This window comes from Nothobranchius furzeri, chromosome 15 (assembly GCF_043380555.1).
Source record: "Nothobranchius furzeri strain GRZ-AD chromosome 15, NfurGRZ-RIMD1, whole genome shotgun sequence".
In the NCBI taxonomy this organism is placed as follows: domain Eukaryota; kingdom Metazoa; phylum Chordata; class Actinopteri; order Cyprinodontiformes; family Nothobranchiidae; genus Nothobranchius; species Nothobranchius furzeri.
Window position 1 is genome coordinate 27,529,271 of NC_091755.1, and position 27,606 is coordinate 27,556,876.

Genomic DNA, 27,606 nt, shown 5'->3' on the forward strand with positions numbered 1-27,606 from the left:
TCTTATAATAATTTAGATATGTACTGCCCCCTATTGCCAGGGAAAATACACATTGTCACTTAAAAATTTCTAGTGCCTAAATCAATAAATTGGGATGTAATTTATCCCTCCCACTGTCCTAATGGGTGTGACCCCGCGAGGAAAGTTGACCATTGAGCAGGATTGGTTTATCCCTTGAGGTCCACGTGGCAGAGGTGAGGAGTGAGCACCACCTCACCTCTGCCACGTGGACCTCAAGGGATAAACCATCAATCCTGCTCAATGGTCAACTTTCCTCGCGGGGTCACACCCATTAGGACAGTGGGAGGGTTAAACAAATAAAGCTGTAGCACGCTGGCAGCCATTTCTTACCAGAAAAAAAGCATTTATGTTGCCAATATTAGGTTTTAATGGGGTTAAAGGAGGTAAACGTGCTGAAGTCCTTGACAGAAAATTATGTTATTTAGTGGTGATTTTGTTTGATTTGACGAACTTTAAGCTCGAAACCGCTGCGAGGTGCTGAAGCTTCAGTAGTCATACTGGCTGTGAGAGGCGCTACTGAGATGTGAAAGCAAATCTCTTTGGATCCATACGATTCACGCGAACACCAGACTTGCCTTCAAAAATGTCGATTCTCACCAAAAAGGTACAAGTTTGCAGGTATTGTGTGTGTGCGTGTGGCTCAAGAATCCAAGAACACAAGGCACTACGCCTGGCTGAAACCAGGCTACAGCCCCATGTGTTGGATCTAATTTGACGGAGGACGACTGTGTACATGTCGTTCATCTGGACAGATCATTGCAATCCCGTACAGTCACCTCACGAGTCGTTTTACACAGATAAAAGAGCAGGATGGTGGTGGGGGATAGATTTAGATTTGGAGTCCAGCCCCTGTAGTTTATGGCAAAGGGAACAGAAAGCTCTCCCAAAAGTCTCAGTCCATTACCAGAAGGCTGCTGCTGAGCTCCAGGCCACAGCGTGATGGCTCCACAGGAAGGAAGCAGAAGATGTGAATTTTACACTTGAAGGTGGTAGGTGGTGATGACAACAGGAGCCAAGTGTGGGCCAGCGCTGGTGCTGCTCATCATCTGGCAGCAGACTGAGACTGTGCAGCCATGATGATGTGAGAGGCTCTGCTCTCAGCCCTCTGCTGTTGGCCCATCCCCGCCAGCACAGACATGGCCATGGCCTCTTCTGCCGCCCTTGAGCTGAGACCGTTGTGGCCTGCAGAGGGACTCGGTGCCAAAGAGCTGTGCTGAATCACTGGGGCTGGGGAACCTGTAGGCTCTGAGGTGTCTTTCAAACTGTCTTCTGCAGCTACAGGAGGAAAAGAAACAGCAAAAGCACTTTTAACTTTAAACAAAAACATATAACAGTTCAGCTAGCCTACAACAAATGTCTAAATTCTTGTGTTTTCCACAGGGAAAAACCTCCACCTGCCTGACTTGTTATCTGGTGTGTTTGACTGTGAGATTATTGTTTGCACAACTGGGTGCACAATGTCAACTACCGGTGCAACTCAGATGTCCATTTGGCCAGCCAAGAAAACAGAGAAATTCCTGTGATCTTCCTGTTGCGGGCTTGCTTTTATAAGACAGAATCAAGTTTCCTCTTAAGGGAGACTTTAAATATCCCTGTTGGAGTAACAATATATACTTATACCATTGCAGGGCCTTACCCAAATAGGCCGTCTTCTTTTGTAGGTTGGTTACTGGACAGTCTTTGTGGGCCAGCAGCAGCTGCTTTAAATGAGCCACCTCGTTCCGCAGCAGAGACACCTCGTTCTGGGGAGAAAATAAAAAATAGATACTTTAAACTGCAAATTATGGTTCCACAAACACAACAAGTAACACCGCTGCTGTGTCTTCACGCTTAAAATATACTTTTCTTTAGTTTATAGTGTTTTATTGCAGAAACTGTCATGCAAAAAATCAATAAGACAAACACAATAAAGATCTGGAATCCATGTCTCTGACTTCCTAAACTAGTTGGAAGCTTGAAGGCTGTCTATCTCATCCCCGCCCTCCCACTTCCAAACCCACTCACCGACAGCGAGACGTTCAGAGAACTCAGCTCCTCTGCCTTTTTCTCCAGAGAGCTGACCCACAGCTTGCGTTTCTGTCTGCAGCGCGATGCCGCCGCCCTATTCCGCTCCAGGAAGCGCTGCCTTCGCTCATCTGGGTCATCGTCTGTCGTTCGCCGCCGACGCCCACCTGTAGGCTGCGCTGGAGATACCTTGAGGGAAGAGAACGACAAAAGGTCAAAAGGAAACAGACGGATAGGTGGGAACGGAAGAACGACGAGAAAGAAAAGGGAAGTTTGAGTCACAGTTTCGTTATTTAAAGCCAACAGCACATGAGACGAAACCTAAACTTTCTGCAACTTCTCAGCTTCAAAGCTGCATTTAATCATTTCACTTCTGTGTGAAAGAGCAGTACCTGAGGCTGTGCAGGTGAGGCAGCATCTGGATGCTGGACGAGAACCTGGCTCTGTTCTGCTCTCTGAGGCACCATGGGGCTGCTGCCCATAGCCATGATCCCCATGTTCTGTCCAGACGGGCTCTGCTGGGACAGTGCAGCCTTCAGACGCTGCAGGAGGCAAATGAAATGAGCTCAGGGGAGTGAAGTTCTCCAGCCACTGACTGAACAAAAACACAGACTCGCGACTGCAGAACAAATCAAAGACTAGAGAAGCTGAGGCAGTAGTGCTGTTGTTAGTTTGTGTTCAGGGATTAGGCTAGATTAATCTGGGAGTAAGAATAACCCCATCAAGCCTTCCATTATGTATTTATTTTCCACTGCTAATACAGCTAAACAACTCATGGCTGCTCTGGAACATAACATCTATGGTAGCTTCAAATCAGGTTTCCATAGAGCTCTTTCTACTGAATCAGCTCTTCTTAGGGTCTCTTAATGATTTCCTGACTCACAGTGATGCAGGGGACTGATCTGTTCTGGTCCTGCACGACCTGACTGCAGCCTTTGACACTGTTGACCATCACCTGCTACCAGATGGGCTGACAAACTGTGTAGGCCTATCAGCAACTGCTCTAGGGTAGTGAGCGTTCCTTCTATGTGGCTGTCTCACACCACCACCTCCCGCATCCATGGTGTCCCGCAAGGTTCTGTGCTGGGGCCTCTACTGTTCCTCCTTCATCTGCTCCCTCTTCAGCGCATACTGAGCTCTTTTAAAGGAATCTCATCTTTATGCAGACAACATCCAACTGTACATCTCCTTTAAGCCCCATGAGATGTCTAAGCTGCAGCTTTTACACACCTGCTTAGACTCCATTAAAACCTGGGGCTGGGAGCTTTCTTCAGCTGAATGAAGATAAGACTGAGATCCTCATCTGTGCCCCAGACAAGCTGGTTCCCAAAGTCAGAGACTCTCTTGGTCAGCTTGCTTCTCACACCAAACCTTCTGTCAGGATTTTTGGTGTGACCTTTGACCCAGCTCTTACCCTGGATTCTCATGTCAGTTCTCTAGTTCGCTCTTCCTTCTTCCATCTCAGGAACATTGCTAAGCTGAGTCCCATTCTGTCCCACGCTGGACTTGAGACGATTATCCACACCTTCATCTCCTCACGCTTAGACTACTGTAACTCTCTTTTCACGTGTCTGAGCAGAACCTCCCTGAACCGTCTACAGGTGGTTCAGAATGACTGTGCTCGGCAAACACACCCACATCACCCCACTTCTCCTCCAGCTTCACTGGCTGTCAGTCAACTTCAGGGTTCATTTCAAGATCCTCGTTCTGGTCTATGGGACCTTACATGGACAAGCACCATCTTACATGGGTGATTTTCTCAGTCCCTACACCCCCAGCAGGTCCCTGAGGTCCAGTGACCAAAGTCTACTGGTTGTGCAGCGCACCAGGCTAAAGACCAAAGGTGACAGATCATTTGCTGCTGTGGCCCCCAGACTCTGGAACTCTCTCCCCCTGAGCCTGAGATCAGTGGACTCAGTGGTCTCCTTTAAAAAGCAGCTGAAGACGCATAGACTTTCTGCCTTTTTCAGGATCCTGTATTATCTTTTTCTTATTCATTTTTTATCCTTCTCATTTTTCAATTTAATTATTTTCTAATTTCTGGCTTTTTTATGATATTTTTAAAATTATTTTGTTTAATCTTTTTTGTCCTTGTAAAGAGCCTCGTGATTTTTACCTTGAGAGGTGCTATAAAAAACTGTTTTTTTCTCCTTCTGCTAATACAAACAGTTTGCGAGGTCACAGATCCAAGAGGAAACCTCAGCCATCCCTCTACCCAGAAACACTCTCCAACTCCTCCTGAAGTGTTCCCAAGTCAGAAACAATATCAAATCCGACCCAGCTTGTTATAAGGCTCCCTAAAATGACCAGGAGGTAATCCTAATCAGAAGCTTGAACCACCTCAGCAGATTATTTTTGATGTAATGGACCTAACTCCCTCAAGATGATGAAGCCCATCACCTTGGCCCTCCTACAGAAGAAGCTCATAACAGCTGCTTATATCCAGGGGAGTGTTCAGTCACAATGAGCAAAGCTCTTTTTTCAGACCCAACCAGCTCTGCAGAAAGAGCCCGATCCATCCCTTATGTCTTAAGTCTCGGCCCGGCCGCTCCGGTCATCACAGGATCATCGGCTAGCAGTGCCTACACCACGCTCAGGACAATCCAGACTCTTCTCATGCATCGTTCCACAAATGTGGAATGACCTACCAAGGACTACCAGAACAGCGGCTTCCTTTTCAATTTTCAAGAAACTCCTGAAGACCCTGCTCTTCAGAGAGCATCTTCTTAACTAGCACCTTGCCTGCACCTGTCCCCCCCTCTCTACCGTCCACTCCTTGTTCCCTACTCTCCATGACTGATGTCAATGTTGTTGTTGTTAGCCTCAAGGGCAAGTCGTAAGTCGCTTTGGACAAAAGCGTCTGCTAAATACATAAACATAAACATACCTGTCTTTTGCTCCAAAACATGTGAACCCTCCATCCTCTCAACCCAGAGCGAGCCTTACAACTTGTTCTGGCTGAGAATCCTGACCTCAGACTTGGAGGAGCTCATTGTCCTCCTGGCCTGGCTTCACCACCCCCCTGGGTTATTTTTTGCTTGAATGGAGCCATTTATGACTTTTGTGAACAAGGTAAGTTGTGTAATGAAATGTTATTTCTGCAGAACACACTCATGTGACATCCGGATCTATTTTAACCTCTTTGTGGATGGTTGTGCTCTTGAGGTGTCCGAGACCAATTTCAGATCATGTTGCTTTATCACACGTCATTATTTACCTGTAATAATAATATTTTTAAAACAACTGATTGCCGGTTTGTATTAAAAAAAAGAATCCCAATCTCAGATGAAACTGTGAGGTTAAATAACCAAGTTCCTACAATAAAAAGTCAGATGATGAACAAATTCAGCCTGGAGAAAGCAGATGGAGATAAGAGCAGATAAAAGACATAAAAATAGAGTGCTAATCTAGTGCTGACCATCTTGGCCTCTGACTGGATGCTGTAGCCAGAGGGGGAGTTGGAGCCGCTGCTGCTGCCTCCCAAAGGGGGACCGGGGATCCCAGGAATGTTGGGTACCATACACATGGGTCGCACCAGCTGAAGATCATACAGGATGCACAAACAATTATGCACTGAAACTTAAATGTTCTCACTTTAAAAGTAAAAATGCAGCTTTCTGCAGATCTTACATTAATGACAGACGGTATCTGTACAGGACCAGGAAGCACAGGCACTGGCTGACCAGAGGGAAGCATCATCATTGGGTAGTGGCTGGTCGGAGAGCTAAAGGAGTTTTTAACAAGCCGGAAATAAGTCATCTTTATATAAAACGATACACACGTACAGTAGAATCCTTGTTTCTTCTCAGCATGAAGTGTGTTTTTAACCTGTTTGCTGAGACGTGGAGGATAAAAGAGGAAGTAGTGGAAATAAAAACCCATCTACAGCAGAGGAATCGTAGCTTAAAGGGGAAAAAAACAGAAAGATGCTGGAGTTCTTGGTTATCTTTGGATTTTTATGGAAGAGTGATAACAAAAGTGTCTTTGTGTCCAAACAAAACCTGGTTCTCATTTAAGTGGTCTGCGATATTTAAATAGAACGCTAGTTTGGCTTTAGTTGGGTCGTTTTTATTCTTGAATGAGTCAGTGTCTGTTTCTTCAAACCAGGACTTAAGATCAGATTAACAGCAGCTGCCATCCAACTTTAACCTCTGAAAAACCTTCAAACATTCTAACTACTTTGTTAAAGTTTGGCCTCTTGGGAGCAGAAATTTAACAAATAAACGAATGAAGCAAAAAAACAACAACAACAAAAAAAGGTAAACAGCACAACAAAGGAGTGATGTAACTGTTTGTTTCTGTTGATTCATGTTTAATCTAGGGATGATCCGATCAGGTAGTCATCATCCTCCTAGTGGTGAGACAGTCCACCTCACTTCAACAATAAACGTGAATTATTGATGCAGATCTGTGCATCATACTGTAGATTTTCACAAATGACATGTATAATTATTTTACCTTAACAGAATGGACTCTTAGGGCGCATAAAGAGTATTATACACAATATTTAAATAGAAATAAAGAAATGTGTTTGTTTAATTTATTATTTGAGTTATCAGACCTCCATCTTAGTGTTTTTAAATGCATATTTAGGCAAAGTCCACCTACTTAAATGCAGTAATGTTTTTCCGCAGACTGTAGTGCTGTGAGTTTTCTCAAGCACATAGAATTAATATAAATTAGGGCTGCAACAAACGATTATTTGGATAATCGATGAATCGGATGGGGTCTCGACACGATTAATCGATTAATCGATTACATGGGGAAATTTTTAAAAACTGCTAGGGAAACGTTATTTCTCTCCTTCCTTCACTTTATTAAACACAACATTATTAGAAAACAGTTCAATAGCAGAAAAACAACATGCCATCACCTAAATTGTCTTATAAGGTGTATAGACAGAGACCCTAAGCTACACCTATTTGTGACCTAAAATGCTTGGTCCAGGTTAAACAGCTTAAAGAGCAAGTCAACCCCTACCAGAGTCTAACTCCACTCCCACTTCATGTTTGAAAAATGGAACAAATGCTGTTGCCTGGCAGACCGAGAGGGCGGAGCCGCTAACAAATACACACACACTCAGGCTCACGACAGCATTGTGACATCATAATGTACCAGTTTACATCATAGCATACTTCTTAGCCAATAGCGGTGGCAGATTTAAATTAAAATACAGTGCAGAGTTTTTACCTGACAACGGCACAACACTGCCAGTTTTAGGCAGAATATTTAAATTTTAACTAAGATGCAATGAAGAGCCAAATTATTGACCACACGTGTCTGCAGCACGATTAGACACTCATTTATTTAGTTTATCAGCAAAAAAAAGTTTATTTGGGGGTGACTTGCTCTTTAAGGGCAATTCTCATCTGTTTTGTTTGATCTCATCTGTAGACATTTATTATAATTGGGGATGTCAAACAACTAATTTTTAAATGTAATTAAACATAGGCTGTGAATTAATCAAAATTAATCACTATTTCCAAAAATGACTGAAAAAATACCAAATAAAACAAAAGTAAATGAATGCCATCCTCCTTGTGATGATGCCCTGGGCAACTGCCATAAAGTCACATCAAGAAATGCTGCTGATCATTCCAATGATACCAAATAGACTCACATTAGGCCACATGAAAGCAACTGAACCTAAAAATATATTAACCAGTATATAACTGCACTCTCACAACACGCCTGCAGCAACAGTTAGGACTCCTCCCTCCCTTTTAAAAGCGTTTTCGCTTCCGAGGACATTGTGGTTGTAAAACCACATGCTAGTGGTCTGGCCCCGGTGTGATCAACCAGTTTCTGCGGGAATGTGACGGCGGAACCGGTTCGCAGCAGCGCGAGTTGTGCCCCCCCCCCCCCCCCCCCCCCCGGCTCATCTAATAGCGTCGCGCTTACGATTTTATAGACTTTTTTTTTTACGAGCTTAGGGCATGTCTAGCCTGTGTAATAATCCGGGGCTTGGGTGAATCACTTTTGAAAAGTTTTTAACCTACCCGGACACCGAGCTCTCTCCTTCCTCACTGATGATTCTGACATGCTTGTGTTTAAGATGCTGCATCACCACTGTAGTACTCCCGTGCCATGCTAAGTCTGACCTACAAACGTTGCAGGTAACGAATGTCTTCGCCTGATTTAACTGAAAATGCTCCCAAACTTCAGGGACTATTTTCCTGTCCTGTCTGTCTCTCATCTTCCTGCATCTCCTCTTAATTCTCCAGAAAAACTGCTGCCTGGATTCTTACTTTTTCACCTCATCAGTTACTTCTGAGCAGATCAAAGGGATCTCCTGACCACAAAGCGCAGAGCGCGTTTTCGATGCTGCGTGATATGGCAAGCCAGAACCGTCACAATACGCCACTTTCCCAACCCGTCTAGTTAAGAAATGGCGAAAAAAACGCTGTTTGATGTGCCAAGACGTCGTAAAATACGGCGAAAACTCTGCCAGAACGCCGTAATTGACGCCGTTCTGAACGGTCCCGTAGAACGCCCGTAAAATACGACGTTTTTTCCGGATATTGAACGCCGTTTTTTACGTCACCCTAATCCCAGACGTGTTCTCTGTGTGGGTGGCGTAAAATACGGTGTCGGTACAGTATCTGCTCGGGTGCAAGATCGGCTCGGGGTCCTTCGACTGCCGATGACGTCAAAGTACGGCAAACCCACTCGGACAAAATACACTACACATCTATACTGTTGGAAAGAATTTAGCAGTTTCGTTATTAAAATAATGTTTCTTAAGATGTAAGTTTGTGTTTATAATGGTATTTGTAAAATAAAACACTATTTTATTCATAATGTTGAACTCCTCTTTGAGCACATCCCTTGAAGAATCATAGGTATTAGCAACACCTGTGAAATTGTATTTGCAGGAAAGAAGTGTGTCCCGTTTATTTAAGTATTTTGTGTTTAGAGTTTTTGACGTCTTGTCCATGAGTAGTTCAGTTACGCTCATAGCTGCTAGCTAAAACTCTGGAGTTAAAAGTTTTCTGGCTTTACTAAAATACCTGTCTGTACTTATTTGATTTATGGTATTTTTACTTTCTATTAGACTCCAAATGTAATCATTTGGCACGTTTCTAATTCATTATTTGCAATAATGTAATCGGCGATATTAGCATTAGCATTCCTATGGGTTTTTCCATGTATATTAGCATTGCGCTAACCACTCGCTGCCAAATTGCAGCCTTTGAGATTAGAAAATCTCCTGGCTTTACTAAAATATCTGTCTGTACTTATTTGATTGATGGTATTTTTACTTTCTATTAGACTCCAAATGTAATCATTTGGCACGTTTCTAATTCATAATTTGTAATAATGTAATCGGCGATATTAGCATTAGCATTCCTATGGGTTTTTCCATGTATATTAGCAATGCGCTAACCACTCGCTGCCAAATTGCAGCCTTTGAGATTAGAAAATCTCCTTTTGTCACATCGCAATTTAATTGCACATGCAGTTAATCGTTCAGCCCTAATATACATGCAGCTCTATGCTAAAAGTGTATTTTCAAAGAGGTAATGATGGATTTCTTTGTAAAAGTTGTCCATCTTTCCAATAGAAAGATTTGCCTGGACCAACGTAACGTGATAACAACGTAACGTGATTACGTAATTCCGTGAGGTTCATGTTCAGCCAATCAACTACTTAGACGTCATCGGCAGTCGACGGACCCCGAGCCGATCTTGCACCCGAGCAGATCCTGTACCGACAACGGCGTTTGGTACGGACATTGAACGCCGCTTATTTCGCCGTTCTGTGACATAAAACGCCGCTTTTAACGCCACTTTGTTACAGTTTTAACGCGTTTAAAATTCAACTTTACTCTCATTTATGCAGAGCCCTCCCCATGTTCTCATCCACTTAATTTAAACTCCAGTGACCCAATGAAAGACGAGGAGGTTGAGGCAGCACTAATTCATCCCAGATTCGCCGGGCTGTGCGGACTGCTGTTTTCTAATACAACTCGGCTCTGTTTCAACTAATTTCACTGTATTGAAAAAGCCTTGAAATGTAGTAATATTATCAACAATGTGTCAACATTATTATTTTTTCTGTCTACCTGTAAAAGGCAGAAACGCTGTTTCAGTCAGACCTGATGATTACTTAGTGTGGCTGCCCCGTACCAGTCTGTCCTCGTGGCTCGTGAGTCCAGCTGGAACATCAGTGCTCTTTCTGTCCCAAACTCCCTTCTTCTTAAGTTCATCCACTTTCAGTCTTTACTATTGTTTTTTTTTTTTGTTTTGTTTTGTTTTTTTAACTACTGTTATACTTGTCTTACAGGAGCTTCTGAGGATGTTCTGTCTTGCTTCTCCATCATCACTCTCCAGATCCTCAGACCAGCCACTCCAGAACCTTCCCAGACCCAGGATCAGAGCACTTTAATAAAAGTTTGAAACATGTCTGCTTGTTGTTCTCCTATAGAAGCCTTAAACTAGAATTTGCTAATGAGCTTTCTTGGCTAAAATATGCTCTTAAATGTTTTTATTTACATAATCAAGAAACACGTTTTTCATTGCTGCTTCACCAAGACATGACTCTGAAAATGTCCTCATGATCCTGAAACGCTGGTTAAAACAAAGTGATGCTTTTGGGCCTGGTCCCTGGTGGTTTCCAGACATGATTTAGTTTACAGATCTTTAGCTGCACATGGAATGTTCTCATACGGGTTCTTGCCTAGTAAGCAGGGGGTTGCCTCCTGTAAAAATGGGGATGATCAGCTTCATCGTTGTCTTTCAGCACACTCCGTAAAGTCCTAAATTTAAAAAATGTGGTTTGTGGGAGAGGCTCATCTACTTTCTAAGGCTAACACTTTTAAACTCCTCTTAAACACACACTCAACTTGTTAATAACTAAAAGGATTGTTCAATACCTGCTCAAATAAACAAGGCAATTCTACAGACTCGTGGATTTGTAAGTAGCATTAATGAAGAATACAGGATCATATAGAACAGAAATATGAAGATTTACAAGCAAACTACCTGTACAGGCACTGACTCTGTATGCCTTAGTAAACAGCCATTTACAGTATCGATGCATAAAATGTAAATAGTAGGAACTTGAAGTAATCAATTGTAAATAACTTTTCACTTTATTTTATTATTATAGTTTGAAGAATGCCATAACTGTCAAAACCAGTGCAGATTATTATACATGTGCAACACTGTTAACCCATTTTTCAGTGAGATAATTGTAATTTTTCCATGTGTTTATTGAAAAGGAAAAAGCTGACTAATCACAGAAATAATGATTAGTTGATTAGAAACAAGTGCTCAACTAGAACATTTGAAATTTGTGTTACAGCATTTCATGTTTTCAACTTAAATATCAAATATTACAGAAAGTTAGCAAATCGGTAGCAAGTATGCAGGTGCTTCAGTATAGTGGCATAATCATCAACAGACACGTTTGTTTTATAAGAGGTTAAAAGTAATTTGTTTTAACCAGCGTTTCAGGATCATGAGGACATTTTCAGAGTCATGTCTTGGTGAAGCAGCAATGAAAAACGTGTTTCTTGATTATGTAAATAAAAACATTTAAGAGCATATTTTAGCCAAGAAAGCTCATTAGCAAATTCTAGTTTAAGGCTTCTATAGGAGAACAACAAGCAGACATGTTTCAAACTTTTATTAAAGTGCTCTGATCCTGGGTCTGGGAAGGTTCTGGAGTGGCTGGTCTGAGGATCTGGAGAGTGATGATGGAGAAGCAAGACAGAACATCCTCAGAAGCTCCTGTAAGACAAGTATAACAGTAGTTAAAACAAAAAAAAAAACAATAGTAAAGACTGAAAGTGGATGAACTTAAGAAGAAGGGAGTTTGGGACAGAAAGAGCACTGATGTTCCAGCTGGACTCACGAGCCACGAGGACAGACTGGTACGGGGCAGCCACACTAAGTAATCATCAGGTCTGACTGAAACAGCGTTTCTGCCTTTTACAGGTAGACAGAAAAAATAATAATGTTGACACATTGTTGATAATATTACTACATTTCAAGGCTTTTTCAATACAGTGAAATTAGTTGAAACAGAGCCGAGTTGTATTAGAAAACAGCAATCCGCACAGCCCGACAGCCCGGCGAATCTGGGATGAATTAGTGCTGCCTCAACCTCCTCGTCTTTCATTGGGTCACTGGAGTTTAAATTAAGTGGATGAGAACATGGGGAGGGCTCTGCATAAATGAGAGTAAAGTTGAATTTTAAACGCGTTAAAACTGTCACAAAGTGGCGTTAAAAGCGGCGTTTTATGTCACAGAACGGCGAAATAAGCGGCGTTCAATGTCCGTACCAAACGCCGTATTTTACGCCACCCACACAGAGAACGCGTCTGGGATTAGGGTGACGTAAAAAACGGCGTTCAATGTCCGGAAAAAACGTCGTATTTTACGGGCGTTCTACGGGACCGTTCAGAACGGCGTCAATTACGGCGTTCTGGCAGAGTTTTCGCCGTATTTTACGACGTCTTGGCACATCAAACGGCGTTTTTTTCGCCATTTCTTAACTAGACGGGTTGGGAAAGTGGCGTATTGTGACGGTTCTGGCTTGCCATAGCGTGAGGTGAAATCACCGCAGCACAGGTGATGAGCTCCGCAGTAGCGCGCTTCAGGCACAAATAAGACAGAAAATAGAGAACATGTGCAGACATGAACGATCGTGTGCTAATTATAGTTTTTTGGTTGCGTCACTTTGAGAATGGACCGTGCGCTGGAAGCAGCTGCCTGGATCGCTCGCAACAATGCGCTGTGCCGCTCTCTGCTCAAAAGAGTCCAAAAATGATATAATATAGAAAACTTTTTTCCGTTTCCCCTGGATGTGTAGGATATACAGCTCCCCCATAATTCGATCCCTGCTCCTGGATGAAACGCCGGACATTTTCATCAATACAAGAACCTCCAGTCCGGACGCGCCGGACAGAGAGTGAAAAGTGGACACGTCCGGGGAAAACGGAACGTACGGTCACCATAGTCCTCCAATTAAAGCGGGAAATTATAGATACAATATTTTGCTCGTGCCCTGGGCCCTTTAGAGTTCGTGGGCCCTGGGCGATTGCCCAGTTAATCCGGCCTTGGGCGGAACCGGTTCGCAGCAGCGCGAGTCTCCCCGCTCATCTAATAAGCGTCGCGCTCACGACTTTAGGCTCTTTTTTTACGAGCTTAGGGCATGTCTAGCCTGTGTAATAATCCGGGACTTGGATGAATCACTTTTGAAAAGTTTTTAATTTACCCGGACGCAGAGTTCTCTCCTTCCTCGCTGATGATCCCGACATGCTTGCGTTTAAGACGCTGCATCATCCCGTGCCATGCTAAGTCTGACCTAAACGTTGCAGGTAACGAATGTCTTCGCCTGATTTAACTGAAAATGCTCCCAAACTTAAAAAGCTTTTACTTTTTTGACTCTCGCTGCTTCTGCCATGTTCCTCTTCCAAACAACTGCCGGCTGTCCCTCGCGCTGATCTGTCTGCGCGCAACGGCGGGCGGGAAGGGGGGGCGCTTTTGGAAGAGTTGTGCGACACAACGAATCGATGACGCAATTCGTTGCCAACGCTTTTAGTAATCGATTTTCATCGAATTTATCGATTCGTTGTTGCAGCCCTATTTCCAAGCCACATCAGAAATCCACGGAAATAGAGCGGTTAGTGCTACGTTAGTGCTGGATTTCTGATGTGAGTGGGAGACTAACTTCACTTAGCTACTGAGGCTGCTCTGCTGAGCAGAATACGGCTGCAGCTGGGTCTGGGACACAGACAGAGCAGCAGCGCTGTTACTCTTGCGAGACAGGCAGAAATTTGCAATTTGAGAATAGTTTTCGTCTAGTCTTGGCTCATTAACAAAAACTCCTGCATGTCTCGTCATGTTTTAGTCACCAAAAAGCTATTTTTAGTTCATCAGCAACTCATTTTTGTTATGAAAAAGGGGAGTGGATTTAAATTTAAAAGTAGCAGAGTTGCTCATATGTCAAGTTGTTTACTACCTCAATACGCAGCTGTACTGAGCGATGCGGGTTAACATGACGGGGCAGGCACGCGGCACCTTGGCCAGCAGGATAACTTTTCCCTGCACACCACCTGCAGCTAACACGCAACTTTGGTGCTGCAGGAGACTTATAAACCCTGACGTTTTGCGGTCTATTGGCAATTTCTCTTTGTTTATTAGTGTACCTTCCTCTGTTGGCTGGTTCCACGTTTTTGTCTGTGAACTGGGATTTAATGGAAACAGTTGATTTGCTTCCATGCTTTCGTTCTTTTTTAAACACAGAAACAGTTTTGTTTACCTGTTTGTAGCTACGGTTTCGCCGACAGCTGCCGGCTTCTTCAGGCTGACGAAACCGTAGCTACAAACAGGTAAACAAAACTGTTTCTGTGTTTAAAAAAGAACGAAAGCATGGATTTACAAAGACACAGCAAGAACACACCTAAGTTGATTTGCTTTGTTGACTCCCAAAGGGAAAAGCCGAATCCTAAAGTAGTCTGTTTTGAAGGCTGCTTATCATGTAGCTCTGTCTTTTACAGCATGCTGAATAACCAGTATGCACACATTCCACATGGCTGTTGCTCTGCCTTTGCTGCTCGGTTTAAAATACCACCAAGCTGAAGACATTTTAGCTCTCCTGTGGAGAGACACGTTAGCTCTGCGTTAGCCTGCTTGCTAAAAGCTGCACCTTGGTGTCTGAATCTCTGCCTGCTGTAAATTGTGTCACGTTACCGTGTTGTTTTTGTACAAGAAACAAAGAATACTGATGTAGAGGAACTTGTTGAATTTAAAACTAAGTCACTGTTATTCCATTTGAAAATCTCTATCTCAGGATAGAGCGCATTGAGAGCATCCCTTGTTTAATCAACTCCAATCACCAACTTTTAACTCATAAATATGACGTGTTCTGCTCCACTCACCCCAAAGTGCGATTTGAAGGTGGTGCTTGCGTGATGACCGAAGTGGGTGATGGCATGGTGGGGTGAAGAGCATCAAAGCCCAAATGTAGTGGAAGGGATCCCGGACGCACAATAGTTGGAGTGGGGGCTGAATTCCTCTGAGGCGTGTTCTAGGAGATAAGCAGCACAGTTTGTGGGTGATATCAGCAAGATTTTTCACTTCAGATATTAAGAAAGCAAAAACCCAAATGACCCTTATCTACCTTTCCTTTAGTGATGGGCTCGCTGCTGCCTTCTGAATGTCCAGATATGGATTCAGGGCTGCCTGGTGGTGAGGAGTCCACCTCTACAGGTGCCTCTTTCTTTACCTTCACGTCTGATTGGGTCTGCAGGCTCATGTCCAATGCCACAGAGTTTGCTGCTGTAAGCTGAGAAGTGACAGAGAAGAAGAAGAAAAGAGTTTGCATGGTAAACAGGGTATGAAAAAAGGAAGTAATAATTATATAAGTCAGCCAACCAGTCACAGCTGGTGACACCAGAAACACAAATTTAGCACAATAAAAATGCAGAAGCTGCTGATTAAAATACGCCCAACAAACTGCTGCAACAACTGAAATTCTACTGATGCATAATAAGTGTGAAAGGCAGGAACTTCAAGATGCCGTTTTTAGCTAAATCGGCACTTGACATAAGAAAGAAGGAACTTTTTTTATGCTAAACGGGTGTTTGCAGAAAACTTCCCTGGTTTCTGAACAAAGCGAAGCCTGCAGAGATGAGCGTGCACACATCATTTCCATGACTTACAGAATTCTTGGCTCGTTTTTCATCTTCATCTTGATCAAAGGAGCTGGCCAGCTCATTGAACAGACCGACTTCCTCACAGTTTTTAAGGAAGCGGGTAGGGGTGGGTGTTTGATCTGGGAAAAGGTCATTACAAACAAAGAGGTTACTACTGAAAACAGCACATCTCACTTAATTCACACTTAACACAAAGGCCCATCACACAAACAGCACTTAAACAAAGTGGCGTCAGGGTAAAGTGCAGCTTTCATTTCTCCATATTTACCTTCTATAGAAACATTTTTCTAGACCGGTTTTGGATCTGTATTTTGATTAATGGCAGCTTTCCCCCTCACATTTGAACCCCTGATCATTTATTTGGAAACATTTTGTTTTTACACTGATCCAATAACAGAAAGAGGAACATAATTAAAGGAATAAAGCAATATGGTAACACTTTACAATAAGGGTCCCTTTATTAACGTCACTTAGTGCATTATTAAGCATTAATAAATGGCCCCTTTGTCCTAACCTTAAGGACACTTAATAGTTAACAATAACAGTAATGTTAACAAAGTAACCCTTTATTTAATGCTTAATAATGCATTAAGTAACGTTAAAGGGACCTTTTGTTTATTAATGCTTAATAATGCACCAAGTAACTTTAAAAAAAGGGACCCTTATTGTAAAGTGTTACCAACAATATTGAGTTAACTCACAAAGGACAAATTAGCTTAATCAGTCAATTTGTTACCAGGAAACTGTTCTAAATGGCACACTTTATTAGGATTCCTTTAACTTTGTGTGCAAAAATATCGAAAATAAGTTTTCTGGTGATGAAAAGAAAATTGGTAACTACATAATAAATCCCAGAGTCATTCAGTAGTAATTTGATCAAACAAAAGATGATGCATTTGGACATTATCTGCTTTGTCTGTGTTGGATTTCCTCTAGTTTTAGGGGCACAATACAAACCATCCTGACAAGAGCCAAGCTTCTAGCCAACTGTTCTCTGAGGAATCAGTTTATTGATGCACTCAAAAAACAACTTTTCCTACTAGCTGCTAGTGTCCTTAAAATGGAAAACAAAAATATTGTATTTAAGTGAAACCACAAGTATCTAATGATTATTCGGTCAGTATTAAGTGGTTTAAAAAAATCTCTATTAAAAGGTCGAGTACATTGTCTGAAGGGAAAATGGTTGAAATACACTGCAGAAATTCAAAGGAATACTTCAACAATACTTTCAAGTTTCAGCGGCGTACAAAGTTTGAATCGTGAGAGAAGAAGCACAACAATACCTGCAATGATAACCGAGTCGGTCCTGGCTGGTCCGAATTTCAGCGTCATCTCATGTTTGTGTTTGTGTACTGCCAAGTGGTCCTCATTGGTAAACCTCTGGAGTAAAGGCACCAGAAGAAGGGAGACATGAATTAACCAGTGGAGACGTGTAACTGTGTCCGAGTGACACGGGCAGACAGCCTATACTACTGTAACTCTAATATCAGATTACGGTAATCACAGACAGATGTGGCACGCCACTTTACGACACATACAGTAAAAATGTTGTGACAACCCTGAAAGAAAACTGTGGTGTTTAGTTACTGCTTTGTGTGGGTCAATTATAGCCAAAGGATGTGAGCTCAAATAACCTTAAAACAACTAAAAACGTCCCGTAGACTAAATGATTTCCAAAGCATTGAAGAATGTGGAACAACTGATTCAAAGAGATGCTGTCAAAATAATTAAAGCTCCATTTTAGTCCAAATTCAAAGCTAAAAGAGAGCTGGCACCAGAACTAATCAGACAGATATAAAAGAAAAAAGAGCAGTCATCCTCTGAGAATGTCTTCTTTTAAGATGCAGCAATGTGATTCATTCAGAGACGTAGGAGGAATAATCTCGGTCCTGGCAACAATTTATTCCCTATTCACTGCCGCTTATTTTAGGGTGCCGTGTTACGGTTGCGACTTCAATCAGGAGAGCGAAGTGGAAACACAGTCTAGAGACAGGAATCTTATTTTTAGCCCGACCAGAATGCATCATCAACACGACCCAACTGTCTCTTCCCTGTGAACAAGGCTGCTGGCTTTTTCTGGAGGAAACAATCTGTATTTAATCTCTGGGAGTTAGATATAGGGCTGCAACAAACGATTATTTGGATAATCGATTAATCGGATGGGGTCTCGACACGATTAATCGATTAATCGGATTACATGGGGAAATTTTTAAAAACTGCTAGGGAAACGTTATTTCTCTCCTTCCTTCACTTTATTTAACACAACATTATTAGAAAACAGTTCAATAGCAGAAAAACAACATGCCATCACCTAAATTGTCTTATAAAGTGTATAGACAGAGACCCTAAGCTACATCTATCTGTGACCTAAAATGCTTGGTCCAAGTTAAACAGCTTAAGGGCAATTCTCATCTGTTTTGTTTGATCTCATCTGTTAATATTTATTTTAAATGTAATTAAACATAGGCTGTGAATTAATCAAAATTGATCACTATTTCCAAAACTGACTGAAAAAATACCAAATAAAACAAAAGTAAATGAATGCCGTCCTCCTTGCGATGATGCCCTGGGCAACTGCCATAAAGTCACATCAAGAAATGCTGCTGATCATTCCAATGATCCCAAATAGACTCACATTAGGCCACATGAAAGCAACTGAACCCAAAAATATATTAACCAGTATATAACTGCACTCTCACACAACACGCCTGCAGCAACAGTTAGGACTCCTCCCTCCCTTTTAAAAGCGTTTTTGCTTCTGAGGACATTGTGGTTGTAAAACCACATGCTAGTAGTCTGGCCCCGGTGTGATCAACCAGTTTCTGCGGGAATGTGACGGCGGAACCAGGTCCAGATTAACACTTTGTTGTACCCTGGGCAACAATATTCAAGGGCTCCATCATCACGACCCAAGGATCACCATAATGTGGTCACATACAGAATATTTTACTGTAATATGCAGTAAATATACTCAATACTTGAATGCCTGACAACACGTAACCCGCCCAGAGTAACCTTTGACCCACCTCGTGTGGACTGACCAATGAGGAGAGGGTCTTAACTTGAGGCCCTCTCTTCATTGGTCAGTCTGCATGAGACTGACTCTCAACTGACATTCAGTCGTAGGCAGCGAAGCGTCTCTGTGCAGCGCAAAAGCCCGGGTGGACAGTTTGTTTAATATAGGGTGACCATATTTCCATTTCCAAACAAGAGGACAGGGGATCTGTGCCTATGACGTCACACTATGGCAACGCCACACAAATCATGTTGGGACCCATTTTTTGTAAGAACTAAATTAATATCAGATTCTGCCAATTAAAGGGCTCTAAAACTATTCATATGTAAATATTTTGCATATTTAATGCAAAATCTAATTTTTCTGCTTTAGTGCTGCAACAAGGTTTTATTAATAATAAATTATTATACCTTTTGTTTTACTACAGCATCGGTAAGCTTCCTGTGCACAGATTATTAAGGATGCTTGTTTCAGCTGTGAGATTAGACGATAGGATCAATGAAAAAATAAGTTGTCACACACTCCATGGAAACTTTCAGAGAATCCACAAATAGTGGCTTTCAAATGGTTTTGTTACTTTTTGCAAGTTTTTAAAAGAAGCAGATGAGACAGCATGTCTGATAATTTAGTTTTTCATCTATTAATATTAGAACATGTCAGTAATGTCTGAGGGGCTTTTATAAACACCATATAACTAACACTACTGGAGAGGGCATGAATTACACAGAGGCTTCTGGGGAGCCCAGTTATGGGGGGGGGGCATTTTGCCTTGGCCCCCAAAATGTCTTGAAACGGCCCTGGGTGTGTGACTGAGTTTTGAAGGTGATCTGAATTGTATCAGATGTATAAATATGTGTATAACTTATTGTTTTTTACTGGTAAAAACGTGTCGTGGAGATAAATCTACCTACATTTGACTTTTCAACACTTTGTTTTGTTTTCTTGTTTTTATTTAACTATTTTCCTGTCCTGTCCGTCTCTCATCTTCCTGCATCTCCTCATAATTCTCCAGAAAATCTGTTGCCTGGATTCTTACCTTTTCACCTCATCAGTTACTTTTGAGCAGATCAAAGGGATCTCCTGACCGAAAAGCGCAGAGCGCGTTTTCGATGCTGCGTGAGGTGAAATCACCACAGCACAGGTGATGAGCTCCGCAGTAGCGAGCTTCAGGCACAAATAAGACAGAAAATAGAGAACATGTGCAGACATGAACGATCGTGTGCTAATTATAGTTTTTTGGTTGCGCCACTTTGAGAATGGACCGTGCACTGGAAGCAGCTGCCTGGATCGCTGCGCGACAATGCGGAACCGGTTCGCAGCAGCGCAAGTCTGCCGGCTCTCCCTCGCGCTGATCTGCCGGTACTGGCTCTCCCTCACGCTGATCTGCGGCTCTCCCTCGCGCTGATCTGCCGGCTCTCCCTCGCGCTGATCTGCGGCTCTCCCACGCGCTGATCTGATTTGCTCTGGTCTGCGCGCAACGGCGGGCGGGAAGGGGGGCGCTTTTGGAAGAGTTGTGCGACACAACGAATCGATGACGCAATTCGTTGCCAACGCTTTTAGTAATCGATTTTCATCGAATTTATCGATTCGTTGTTGCAGCCCTAGTTAGATAATCACAGCTAGGATTGCCTTCCCCAAGCAACAAACAAGGGGCTTCATCTTTAATGTTGTTGTTGTTGTTTATGTGCACCCTGAACGGAGCCAGAAGTCAATCATCCTGGTTCTATTATGGGGATGATTCAGATTTTCCTGGTAGACAACTGTCGCTCGTAAAGGCCAGCAGTAAAACAGCATTTGGACACTAAGACCTTGTAATGTAAAGGATGTTCTGTTTCTAACACAAATAAACAAATATCATTACAGTGATTTAACCCAACTGTTTACCAGCCAAAATCATCTCCACATAACAGACTGGAAGCAGCCGGCCGAATTTCAAGTCTTATTTCCTGATATTTGGACATATCACCTCAGATTGGCTAACAGCGACGCAACTCTACCACTGACTCCCTTTACTCTGCGATATTGATGTTTTTTCTTCATAAATAACACAAGCATAGATGAATTCTGTCTTGTGGTTAAGTCGCTAATGCTAACGGTTAGCTTCTGGTAGCTAAGACGTTGTCTGCTGTTTCCTGAATGCTAAACCAACAGCCTTCCCCGTCATGAGTCAAAATGGGTGAGTCCATGAATGTTAAGTGTCAGTGTGACGTAGATCTGTCAGGCTTTTCAAATCCTACAGCTTCACCGTCTATTTTCTATCAGAAGCTAATGCAGGAGACAGGTGTAGGAGACTATTTTCATGTTCAGCCAGCATGAAAAAAGAGTGACTAATTATAAATGTTGTTTCAGTGTGCTACACCTTTAAATACCCACAATTCATTTAGAAACAAGCCAGTTTTCTTTGTACATTTACAAAAAAAATGTCAGCTGGAATCATCTGACATGTTTCTAAAACACTGGAAATATTTAAATGATAGATGACCCACACTTGTGTAGCGCCTCTCAGAGTAAGGACTCCAAAGCGCTTTACACTACAGTGTGTCATTCATTCATTCACACACACACTCACACACTGATGGTGATGAGCTACGATGTAGCCACAGTTGCCCTGGGGCGCACTGACAGAGGCGAGGCTGCCGAGCACAGGTGCCACCGGTCCCTCCGACCACCACCAGCAGGCAAGGTGGGTTAAGTGTCTTGCCCAAGGACACAACAGCAGAATTCTCTGTCCGGAGCCGTTATGTAGCATTATGTGGAAATACCGGTAAAGTAAAAATGACATCCTGCGATAAAATTCTAACTTTAAACAACTCTGGAGCTTTCTGTCGGCCGTTGTCAAATTACAGTTGTCGGTGCTGCAGTTAGCTCACAGGAGACACGGAAACCCCACACTCACTAATGGTAAACAGTAGCTACGTCCCTCCTTCCTTTGTTTTGAAAGAACAACTGACAAACAAGCAGCCAGCTGGATATGAAATATGTTCCAGTATAACCTTCCTTCCAAAATGACTGCAACATTAGACTCTTTTGGGATTTTCTCACTGTAAGATTATCACTATATTCTTACATACGGTACCTTTAAACATCATAATACAATATTACATAAAAAGTACACGCACAATTCAACAGGTGTCAAATATATATATGAACGAGTGTGGTATAATGACATTTAAAAAGAGCTAATAAAAATAAATGTTAAATTCTAGCCTTTAGAGCTAAAGTGCATGTATCTGAAATGGATAGCCTTTCAGAAGTCACATCCTTAACAAGGGTGTCCAAAGTGTGGCCTGTGGGCCATTTGCAGCCCTTAGTGAGATTTTTTTTAACCCAATGAGTGAAGTTTGAGAGCGCTAGATGATTGGCTAAAGGTAGAAGCAGATAAAACATTGTTAGGATGAAATTGTTATTAATGCTTAATAATAATAATGTCAATCTTAACTAAAATGATAAATGACCCACACTTGTATAGTGCCTCTCAAAGAACTCCAAAACGCTTTACACTACAGTGTATCATTCATCAATTCACACACACACTCACACACTGATGTTGATGAGTTACGATGTAGCCACAGCTGCCCTGGGGTGAACTGACAGAGGCGAGGCTGCCGAGCACTGGTGCCACCGGTCCCTCCGACCATCACCAGCAGGCAAGGTGGGTTAAGTGTCTTGCCCAAGGACACAACAGCAGAATTCTCTGTCTGAAGCCATAGTCTGCTTAGTGTCTGCTTAGTAATGCATTAATGCATTACTAAGCAGACACCCCCCAGCCCTTTGCCCTAACCTTAAGGACACTTAATGGTTAACAATATCAGAAACGTTAATAAAGGCACCATTTGTTTATTAATGCTTAATAATGCACTAATGAACGTTTAAAAAGGACCCTTATTGTACAGCATAACCAAAACACTTTTGTGCATTTATTTTGTCAAATTTTACCAAAATGTGTTATCTTCAAATATGCTCAAAATAGGAATGAACTTTTTAAGTTTTAAAACGATCTAAACTTACCCCCCCAAAAAAAGTGTTTCACACCATAATCCAACTTCACACGTGTTTAGTTTGACACTCAAACAAAACTAGTGGCAGCAGCACAGCTGTGGTTGGGGTCAGGGTTAAAAACGCCTCCAAGCTGCTATTTACTGACTTCATAAAGTCGGTGAATTTACATAAAAAAATAAACATGTCCAACAAAAGAAAGGGCTCTTTTGTGTCCATGATGTCAGACAAAGAAAAGCATGTTCGATTGCTTTCCACGACTCCTCAGATGTTTTATAACCACACGAACATTCTGTTCTGCTTCCACAAGAGCGAGGCCGTTACATCCCACAAGAACATCAGACAGCTAAATAAAATCAGACGACATTTCCTGTGTTGAATCATTCTGAGCCCTGGAAACATATGTTGTATCATTTCTTCTTCCTCTATTCTACAATATCAAGCCAAGCCCCTGTAATACAGCACGTAAGAGGCATGTGAGTGTACTAGCGGCGCTCAGCCGAGTCACCGCCGTGGCTCAAACCTGTGTCTGCAGGCGCTCGGCAGTGACAGGTTGAAACAATAACTGTGCTCTGATTACTCACTGGAGCTTTCAGTGAGTCACTCCAGAAAGAGACGATGTTGTCTCACCGGAGCATGTAAGGTAGAGTGTGACTGGTGTGATGTTCGTTAGAAGTTGTGTAACCGACAGCTGGTTTGCTTACGTTGGCCATGAGAAGGTGTTTTTGAATGAGAAGGAATGGAACAAATGTGCCGTTTTGACAATATCCGTTAACTTTTGTTGTCGACTACTTTCAGCCACACGCTCGCACAAAACTAAAGAGACAAAGTCTTACCTGTTCACAGCCTGGAGTGCTGCACACAAAAGGTTTGTCGTCCCCCATTTTTGCAAAGAGCTTGCAGTGTAACTGTGGGAGAGGAGAAGAAGAGAACATCTCTGAACAGGCAAATCCTGACAAAAAAACAAAAAACAAAACAAAACAGGGATGCTGCGGCTTGTAGTCTGAGCAGGAAGCCGAATGTGGTTTAAAAATAACCCTGGCACGGAGGAAAACATGCACAGAGGCAGTGAGGAGAAGTTTCCCTGGTGATCCTTCCTTCACGCAGAGGGGCTTCTGGTTGGCCAATGAGGAGCTGCTCACGGTGAAGAAGAACGTCGGCTAACGTTCACAAAAATACGTCTCCCTCTCCTGCCACCTTCAGCTCACTCACAGCCACTTGTTCTCTTATTACCCCTCCCTCTCGCTATCTCTCCAACACCTTCCCTTTCTTCTTATGCTCAGTGTCTCCCGCTGATGTGGCAGGTTCTCTCTGATCGGCTTTCAGTTTGAGCATCACAACGACTTCAGAAAACAGTGACGGAACATGGTCAAGGTGTTAAACGATCACTTGGCAAAAGTATGACCGTCAGCTAAGAAGACAAACAGTATTATTTAGTATTTCTGAGCATTTTGTGCTTTGCCAATTGAAGAAGTGATGTAAAAGTAAACAAAAATGACTAAAATGCCTTAAAATGTTTTATTTTGTATTTATGTTGAGATGTGTGTAGACAGCTTTTTTCCTAACCAACGTTTAAGTCATTTTATAGATTTGTACCATTTTTAAGAGCTTATAGAACAAGAGCCAACTCTAAATATCGCTCCTATCAGCAATTCAACCCCAACTCCACCAAACCGCCCCACCCTGGCTTTCACCACTCTGCTGGACTAAACGTCCTGGAAAGTTAAGAAAAATAACTCATTAAAACAAAATTAGGAGCACCAACAGGGAGGGGGTGTGGGGTGGCGACAGACATGAATGTTTCAGCATTGTCAGCTGGCTCAAAGTGACGTCTGGTAGCGATTACACAACGCCGTCCCACTGACGGTGCAGAGGCCACCAACATTCAGATGCACGTTGTTACATATCAAAGAACAGCTACAGACTACAATGCCATTCATGTATCATCGTATACCATTGTTTACGCACTATATGGGTTGAACATGTGGCCTAACATTATTGAGTGGGACAGATTATTCATTACTTTGGCGAGGCATAAATGTCTGAAAGTGTTCCCAGTGTTGAAGTCAGTGTATTTTCCTCCCTTCATCTCTCCCTCAGCTGCCCCAGAGCCAACACATGATTACCGAAGCTCTGAGCTGGAATACGACGCTCCCATGATGCCGAGCTAGTAATGGACCTCACCATTGTTTCATTCTTTCAGCTCTGTGTTTTAAGAAGCAAAAGCAGTCTGTGCAGGCAAAAGTCGCTCCTCTCTGCAAAAAGCCTATGAAGTGCAGACGTTTGGCTTCTTGCAGACTTCCCATTTGATGGACAAAGAAAACGGGTCGGTGCCATGGCCTTCACAAAGTGCTTCCAACTCGCTGAGTCTATGTGTAGAGATGCATCTACAAACAAGCCTCTGCATCAAACTCGTTATACCGAGGGTGTGAACTGAGTGGGGAAACAGACACATCTGGCATCAGGAGTGGGAACAGATTTTAAGAATTTGCATATTACTAAAGACATGGTAGATGTCCACTTGGCTGGCTGGCAGTAACGTAAAATGTGGGATTTGATTTCATGGAAAGTTAATAAATTGCTGGTGACATGGGAGAAAAACACCATCTGTTGTCAAGGAAACCTCCAATCAAAATTCTGTTTATTATTCCTCCTCCACATAAATCCCTTGGTTTTTGATAAAACAACAAATCAGGAGTTAGATCATCAGACTGCACCACTATCTTTGCTAAATTCCACACAGCACACATCGAAAGAACCACTGTTGTAGATTTGTGTCCCTGCCAGATGGGCTGACAGAAAACTCTGGGAGTAATCTAGGAACTGAAAAAACAACATTTTAATGCTCTGTTATAAATGTCAGTTTTATTCAGACCTCCGACCAGTGGGAGACAATAAATCAGTCAGCTAGTTACAGCACTCTCAACACGCATCGCCGATATTCAGCGCAAGCACTGACATCAAATCCACCTGTTTTCACCTCCTTTTTATCCACAGGGACATGGAAGCAGTCAAAGCACCCTAATTCCTCCTCCTCTCATTGAGCGACTGCCAAAGTGGCTCCGTTAACTTGGATTTCTCCGGCTCAGCAGGTGTGGGGGAACAAGTCCCAGCTATAATCAGCGACAGCCATCCAGTGTTTGATGCAGCCTGCTAGGAAACTGACTAAACAAACCGTATTAATAGCTCGAGCTGCAGCAGTGACACTGGAATCTGAGCCTTAAGTTGCTAGAGGACAGGGGAGACCCCACACAACAAAAAGGGACAGAAGGAGGTGCAATTTAACTCTCTGGAGGCAGGCGTTGCAGATTTGCAACAGTTAAATCCTACCTACCTGGTTATTCCACATACGTATTTCATGAGCATTATTAAGGACTTAGTTGTTCGTCCTTTTATCAAAACTTATTTTGAGCCTGAGAGTTAAAAAGAAAGATCTGTGCAGGATCACAGGTGACATCTGTGAGCTTTCTGATCAAGCATGTACATGGGAGTGTGCTGCAGCAAATATGTGTTTATGTAAGTGGAGTGAAGGCAAGGCTGAGTATGGAACAAATGAAATCAAATACCCACATCTGCATACCTGACAAATATATAATCTAAACCCATGCAGAGCATGCAGCACAAGGACTTATTGCAGTGTTGTAAATTGAAATCCACAACATTGTGCTAAATTTATTTTAATGTGAGATTTCAACAAAAATAAATGTATAATTTTTGGAACTTTATTTTGCAAGTTAACACAACCGTTGTAATTGCAATGCTACACGACACACACACACACACAAGTAAATCCCTAAAAGTCCCTGTAGAATTTAACGTTTTACCAAGTGTTTTAATTAATCTATAAGTACACAGGTTGCAGGTTTTTCCTCTGGTGCAACACTTGTTGCAAGTGATGGAATGAGGTACAACTGTGCCAAAAACATGACCTACATTCCTTACCAAGGTGTTGACATGCATGGGGACACGGAACGTCGGTCGTTCAACAGTTCAAATTGCAATCCTTTGGACATCCCTGAGTTTAGGATCTTCTTGCTAAACCAAACGTGTCATTTGATTATGTCGAGCTTTGTACAGACAATGTCCCATTTTCCTGCCCAAACCCAGACTTGCAAACCGATACGGTATGAAACGGAACCCTCAAAGTCCGTCAAACTTCTGTTACTTCTTCCAGACAGCGCTTGGCTAGCTTAAAAAAGTTGGTCTGTTTTAGCCTCCATTACCTCCTAAATGTTAGCCCTGCCTTTTCCCGTAACAAGACCGCCTATTCTTTGTAGCCATTGGCTTGAAACACATCAATCACCAGCGTAACACGCACACACATAGCTTTGGACGCTGTCAATAACAGGAGCTAGCTAAACCTTATTGGCTAACACGACGAGAAATCAACTTTTTGTATCCTTGCAAAAACTACTAGCTTAGCTGCTGTGGCTAACGTAAAAACAGGCCGAGCGCACAATGAAAGTGAGTAATAACAACGTTACTAACAACTTCTGTGCTGTCAACAAATACCTTAAAGCGTTTAGCAGGATCACAAGTTGACTCCAGTATTTTGAGGGCATAATTTTAGCGAAACCCACAATAGCAGAAAAAGTAGATGTTGGTTAGCGGAATGACACTTGAGAGTGCAAAGCGAAGAGGCAAACTGGTTCCAACTTTTATGACATTCTCGCAAACTTAATAGTAGCAAACACTGAAAAGTGCCGCATCAAGCGGTTTATAAAAAGAGTTAAAAGAAGTCGACATGTGTTTGGAAAATTTAAAAGTTGGTAAAATGTTTACAAACTCACCCTTGTACCCCTCTTTCTGACTCCCCTCTCCTCTCTCTTGGAATTTGACACTCCCCTCCCCTTGACGGAAACTTATCGCGAGAATTCACGAAACTTGCGTTGAATTTAGAACA

The 27,606-nt window shown here is 42.5% G+C and overlaps 1 protein-coding gene across 4 annotated transcripts; it reads right to left on the reverse strand.

Moving 5' to 3' along the window:
* Nucleotides 1-830: 830 nt before the first annotated feature.
* Nucleotides 831-27,549, reverse strand: atf7a (activating transcription factor 7a). Of its 4 annotated transcripts, none has more exons than XM_015967786.3 (12): nt 27,494-27,549; nt 23,540-23,611; nt 16,975-17,071; nt 15,698-15,810; nt 15,157-15,321; nt 14,915-15,063; nt 5,656-5,749; nt 5,444-5,563; nt 2,418-2,567; nt 2,026-2,214; nt 1,658-1,763; nt 831-1,296 (listed from the first exon to the last, which is right to left on the reverse strand). In XM_015967786.3, exons 2-12 carry the CDS (start codon nt 23,585-23,587, stop codon nt 1,064-1,066), a joined length of 1,464 nt encoding a protein of 487 aa, XP_015823272.3. In that variant the 5' UTR covers nt 23,588-23,611; nt 27,494-27,549; the 3' UTR covers nt 831-1,063. The 4 variants fall into 4 exon arrangements, with proteins under 4 accessions (XP_015823272.3, XP_015823273.3, XP_015823271.3 ...); XM_015967787.3 differs by lacking the exon at nt 27,494-27,549 and adding an exon at nt 27,216-27,332; XM_015967785.3 differs by lacking the exon at nt 27,494-27,549 and adding an exon at nt 26,646-26,894.
* Between the last annotated feature and the right edge of the window lie 57 nt (nt 27,550-27,606).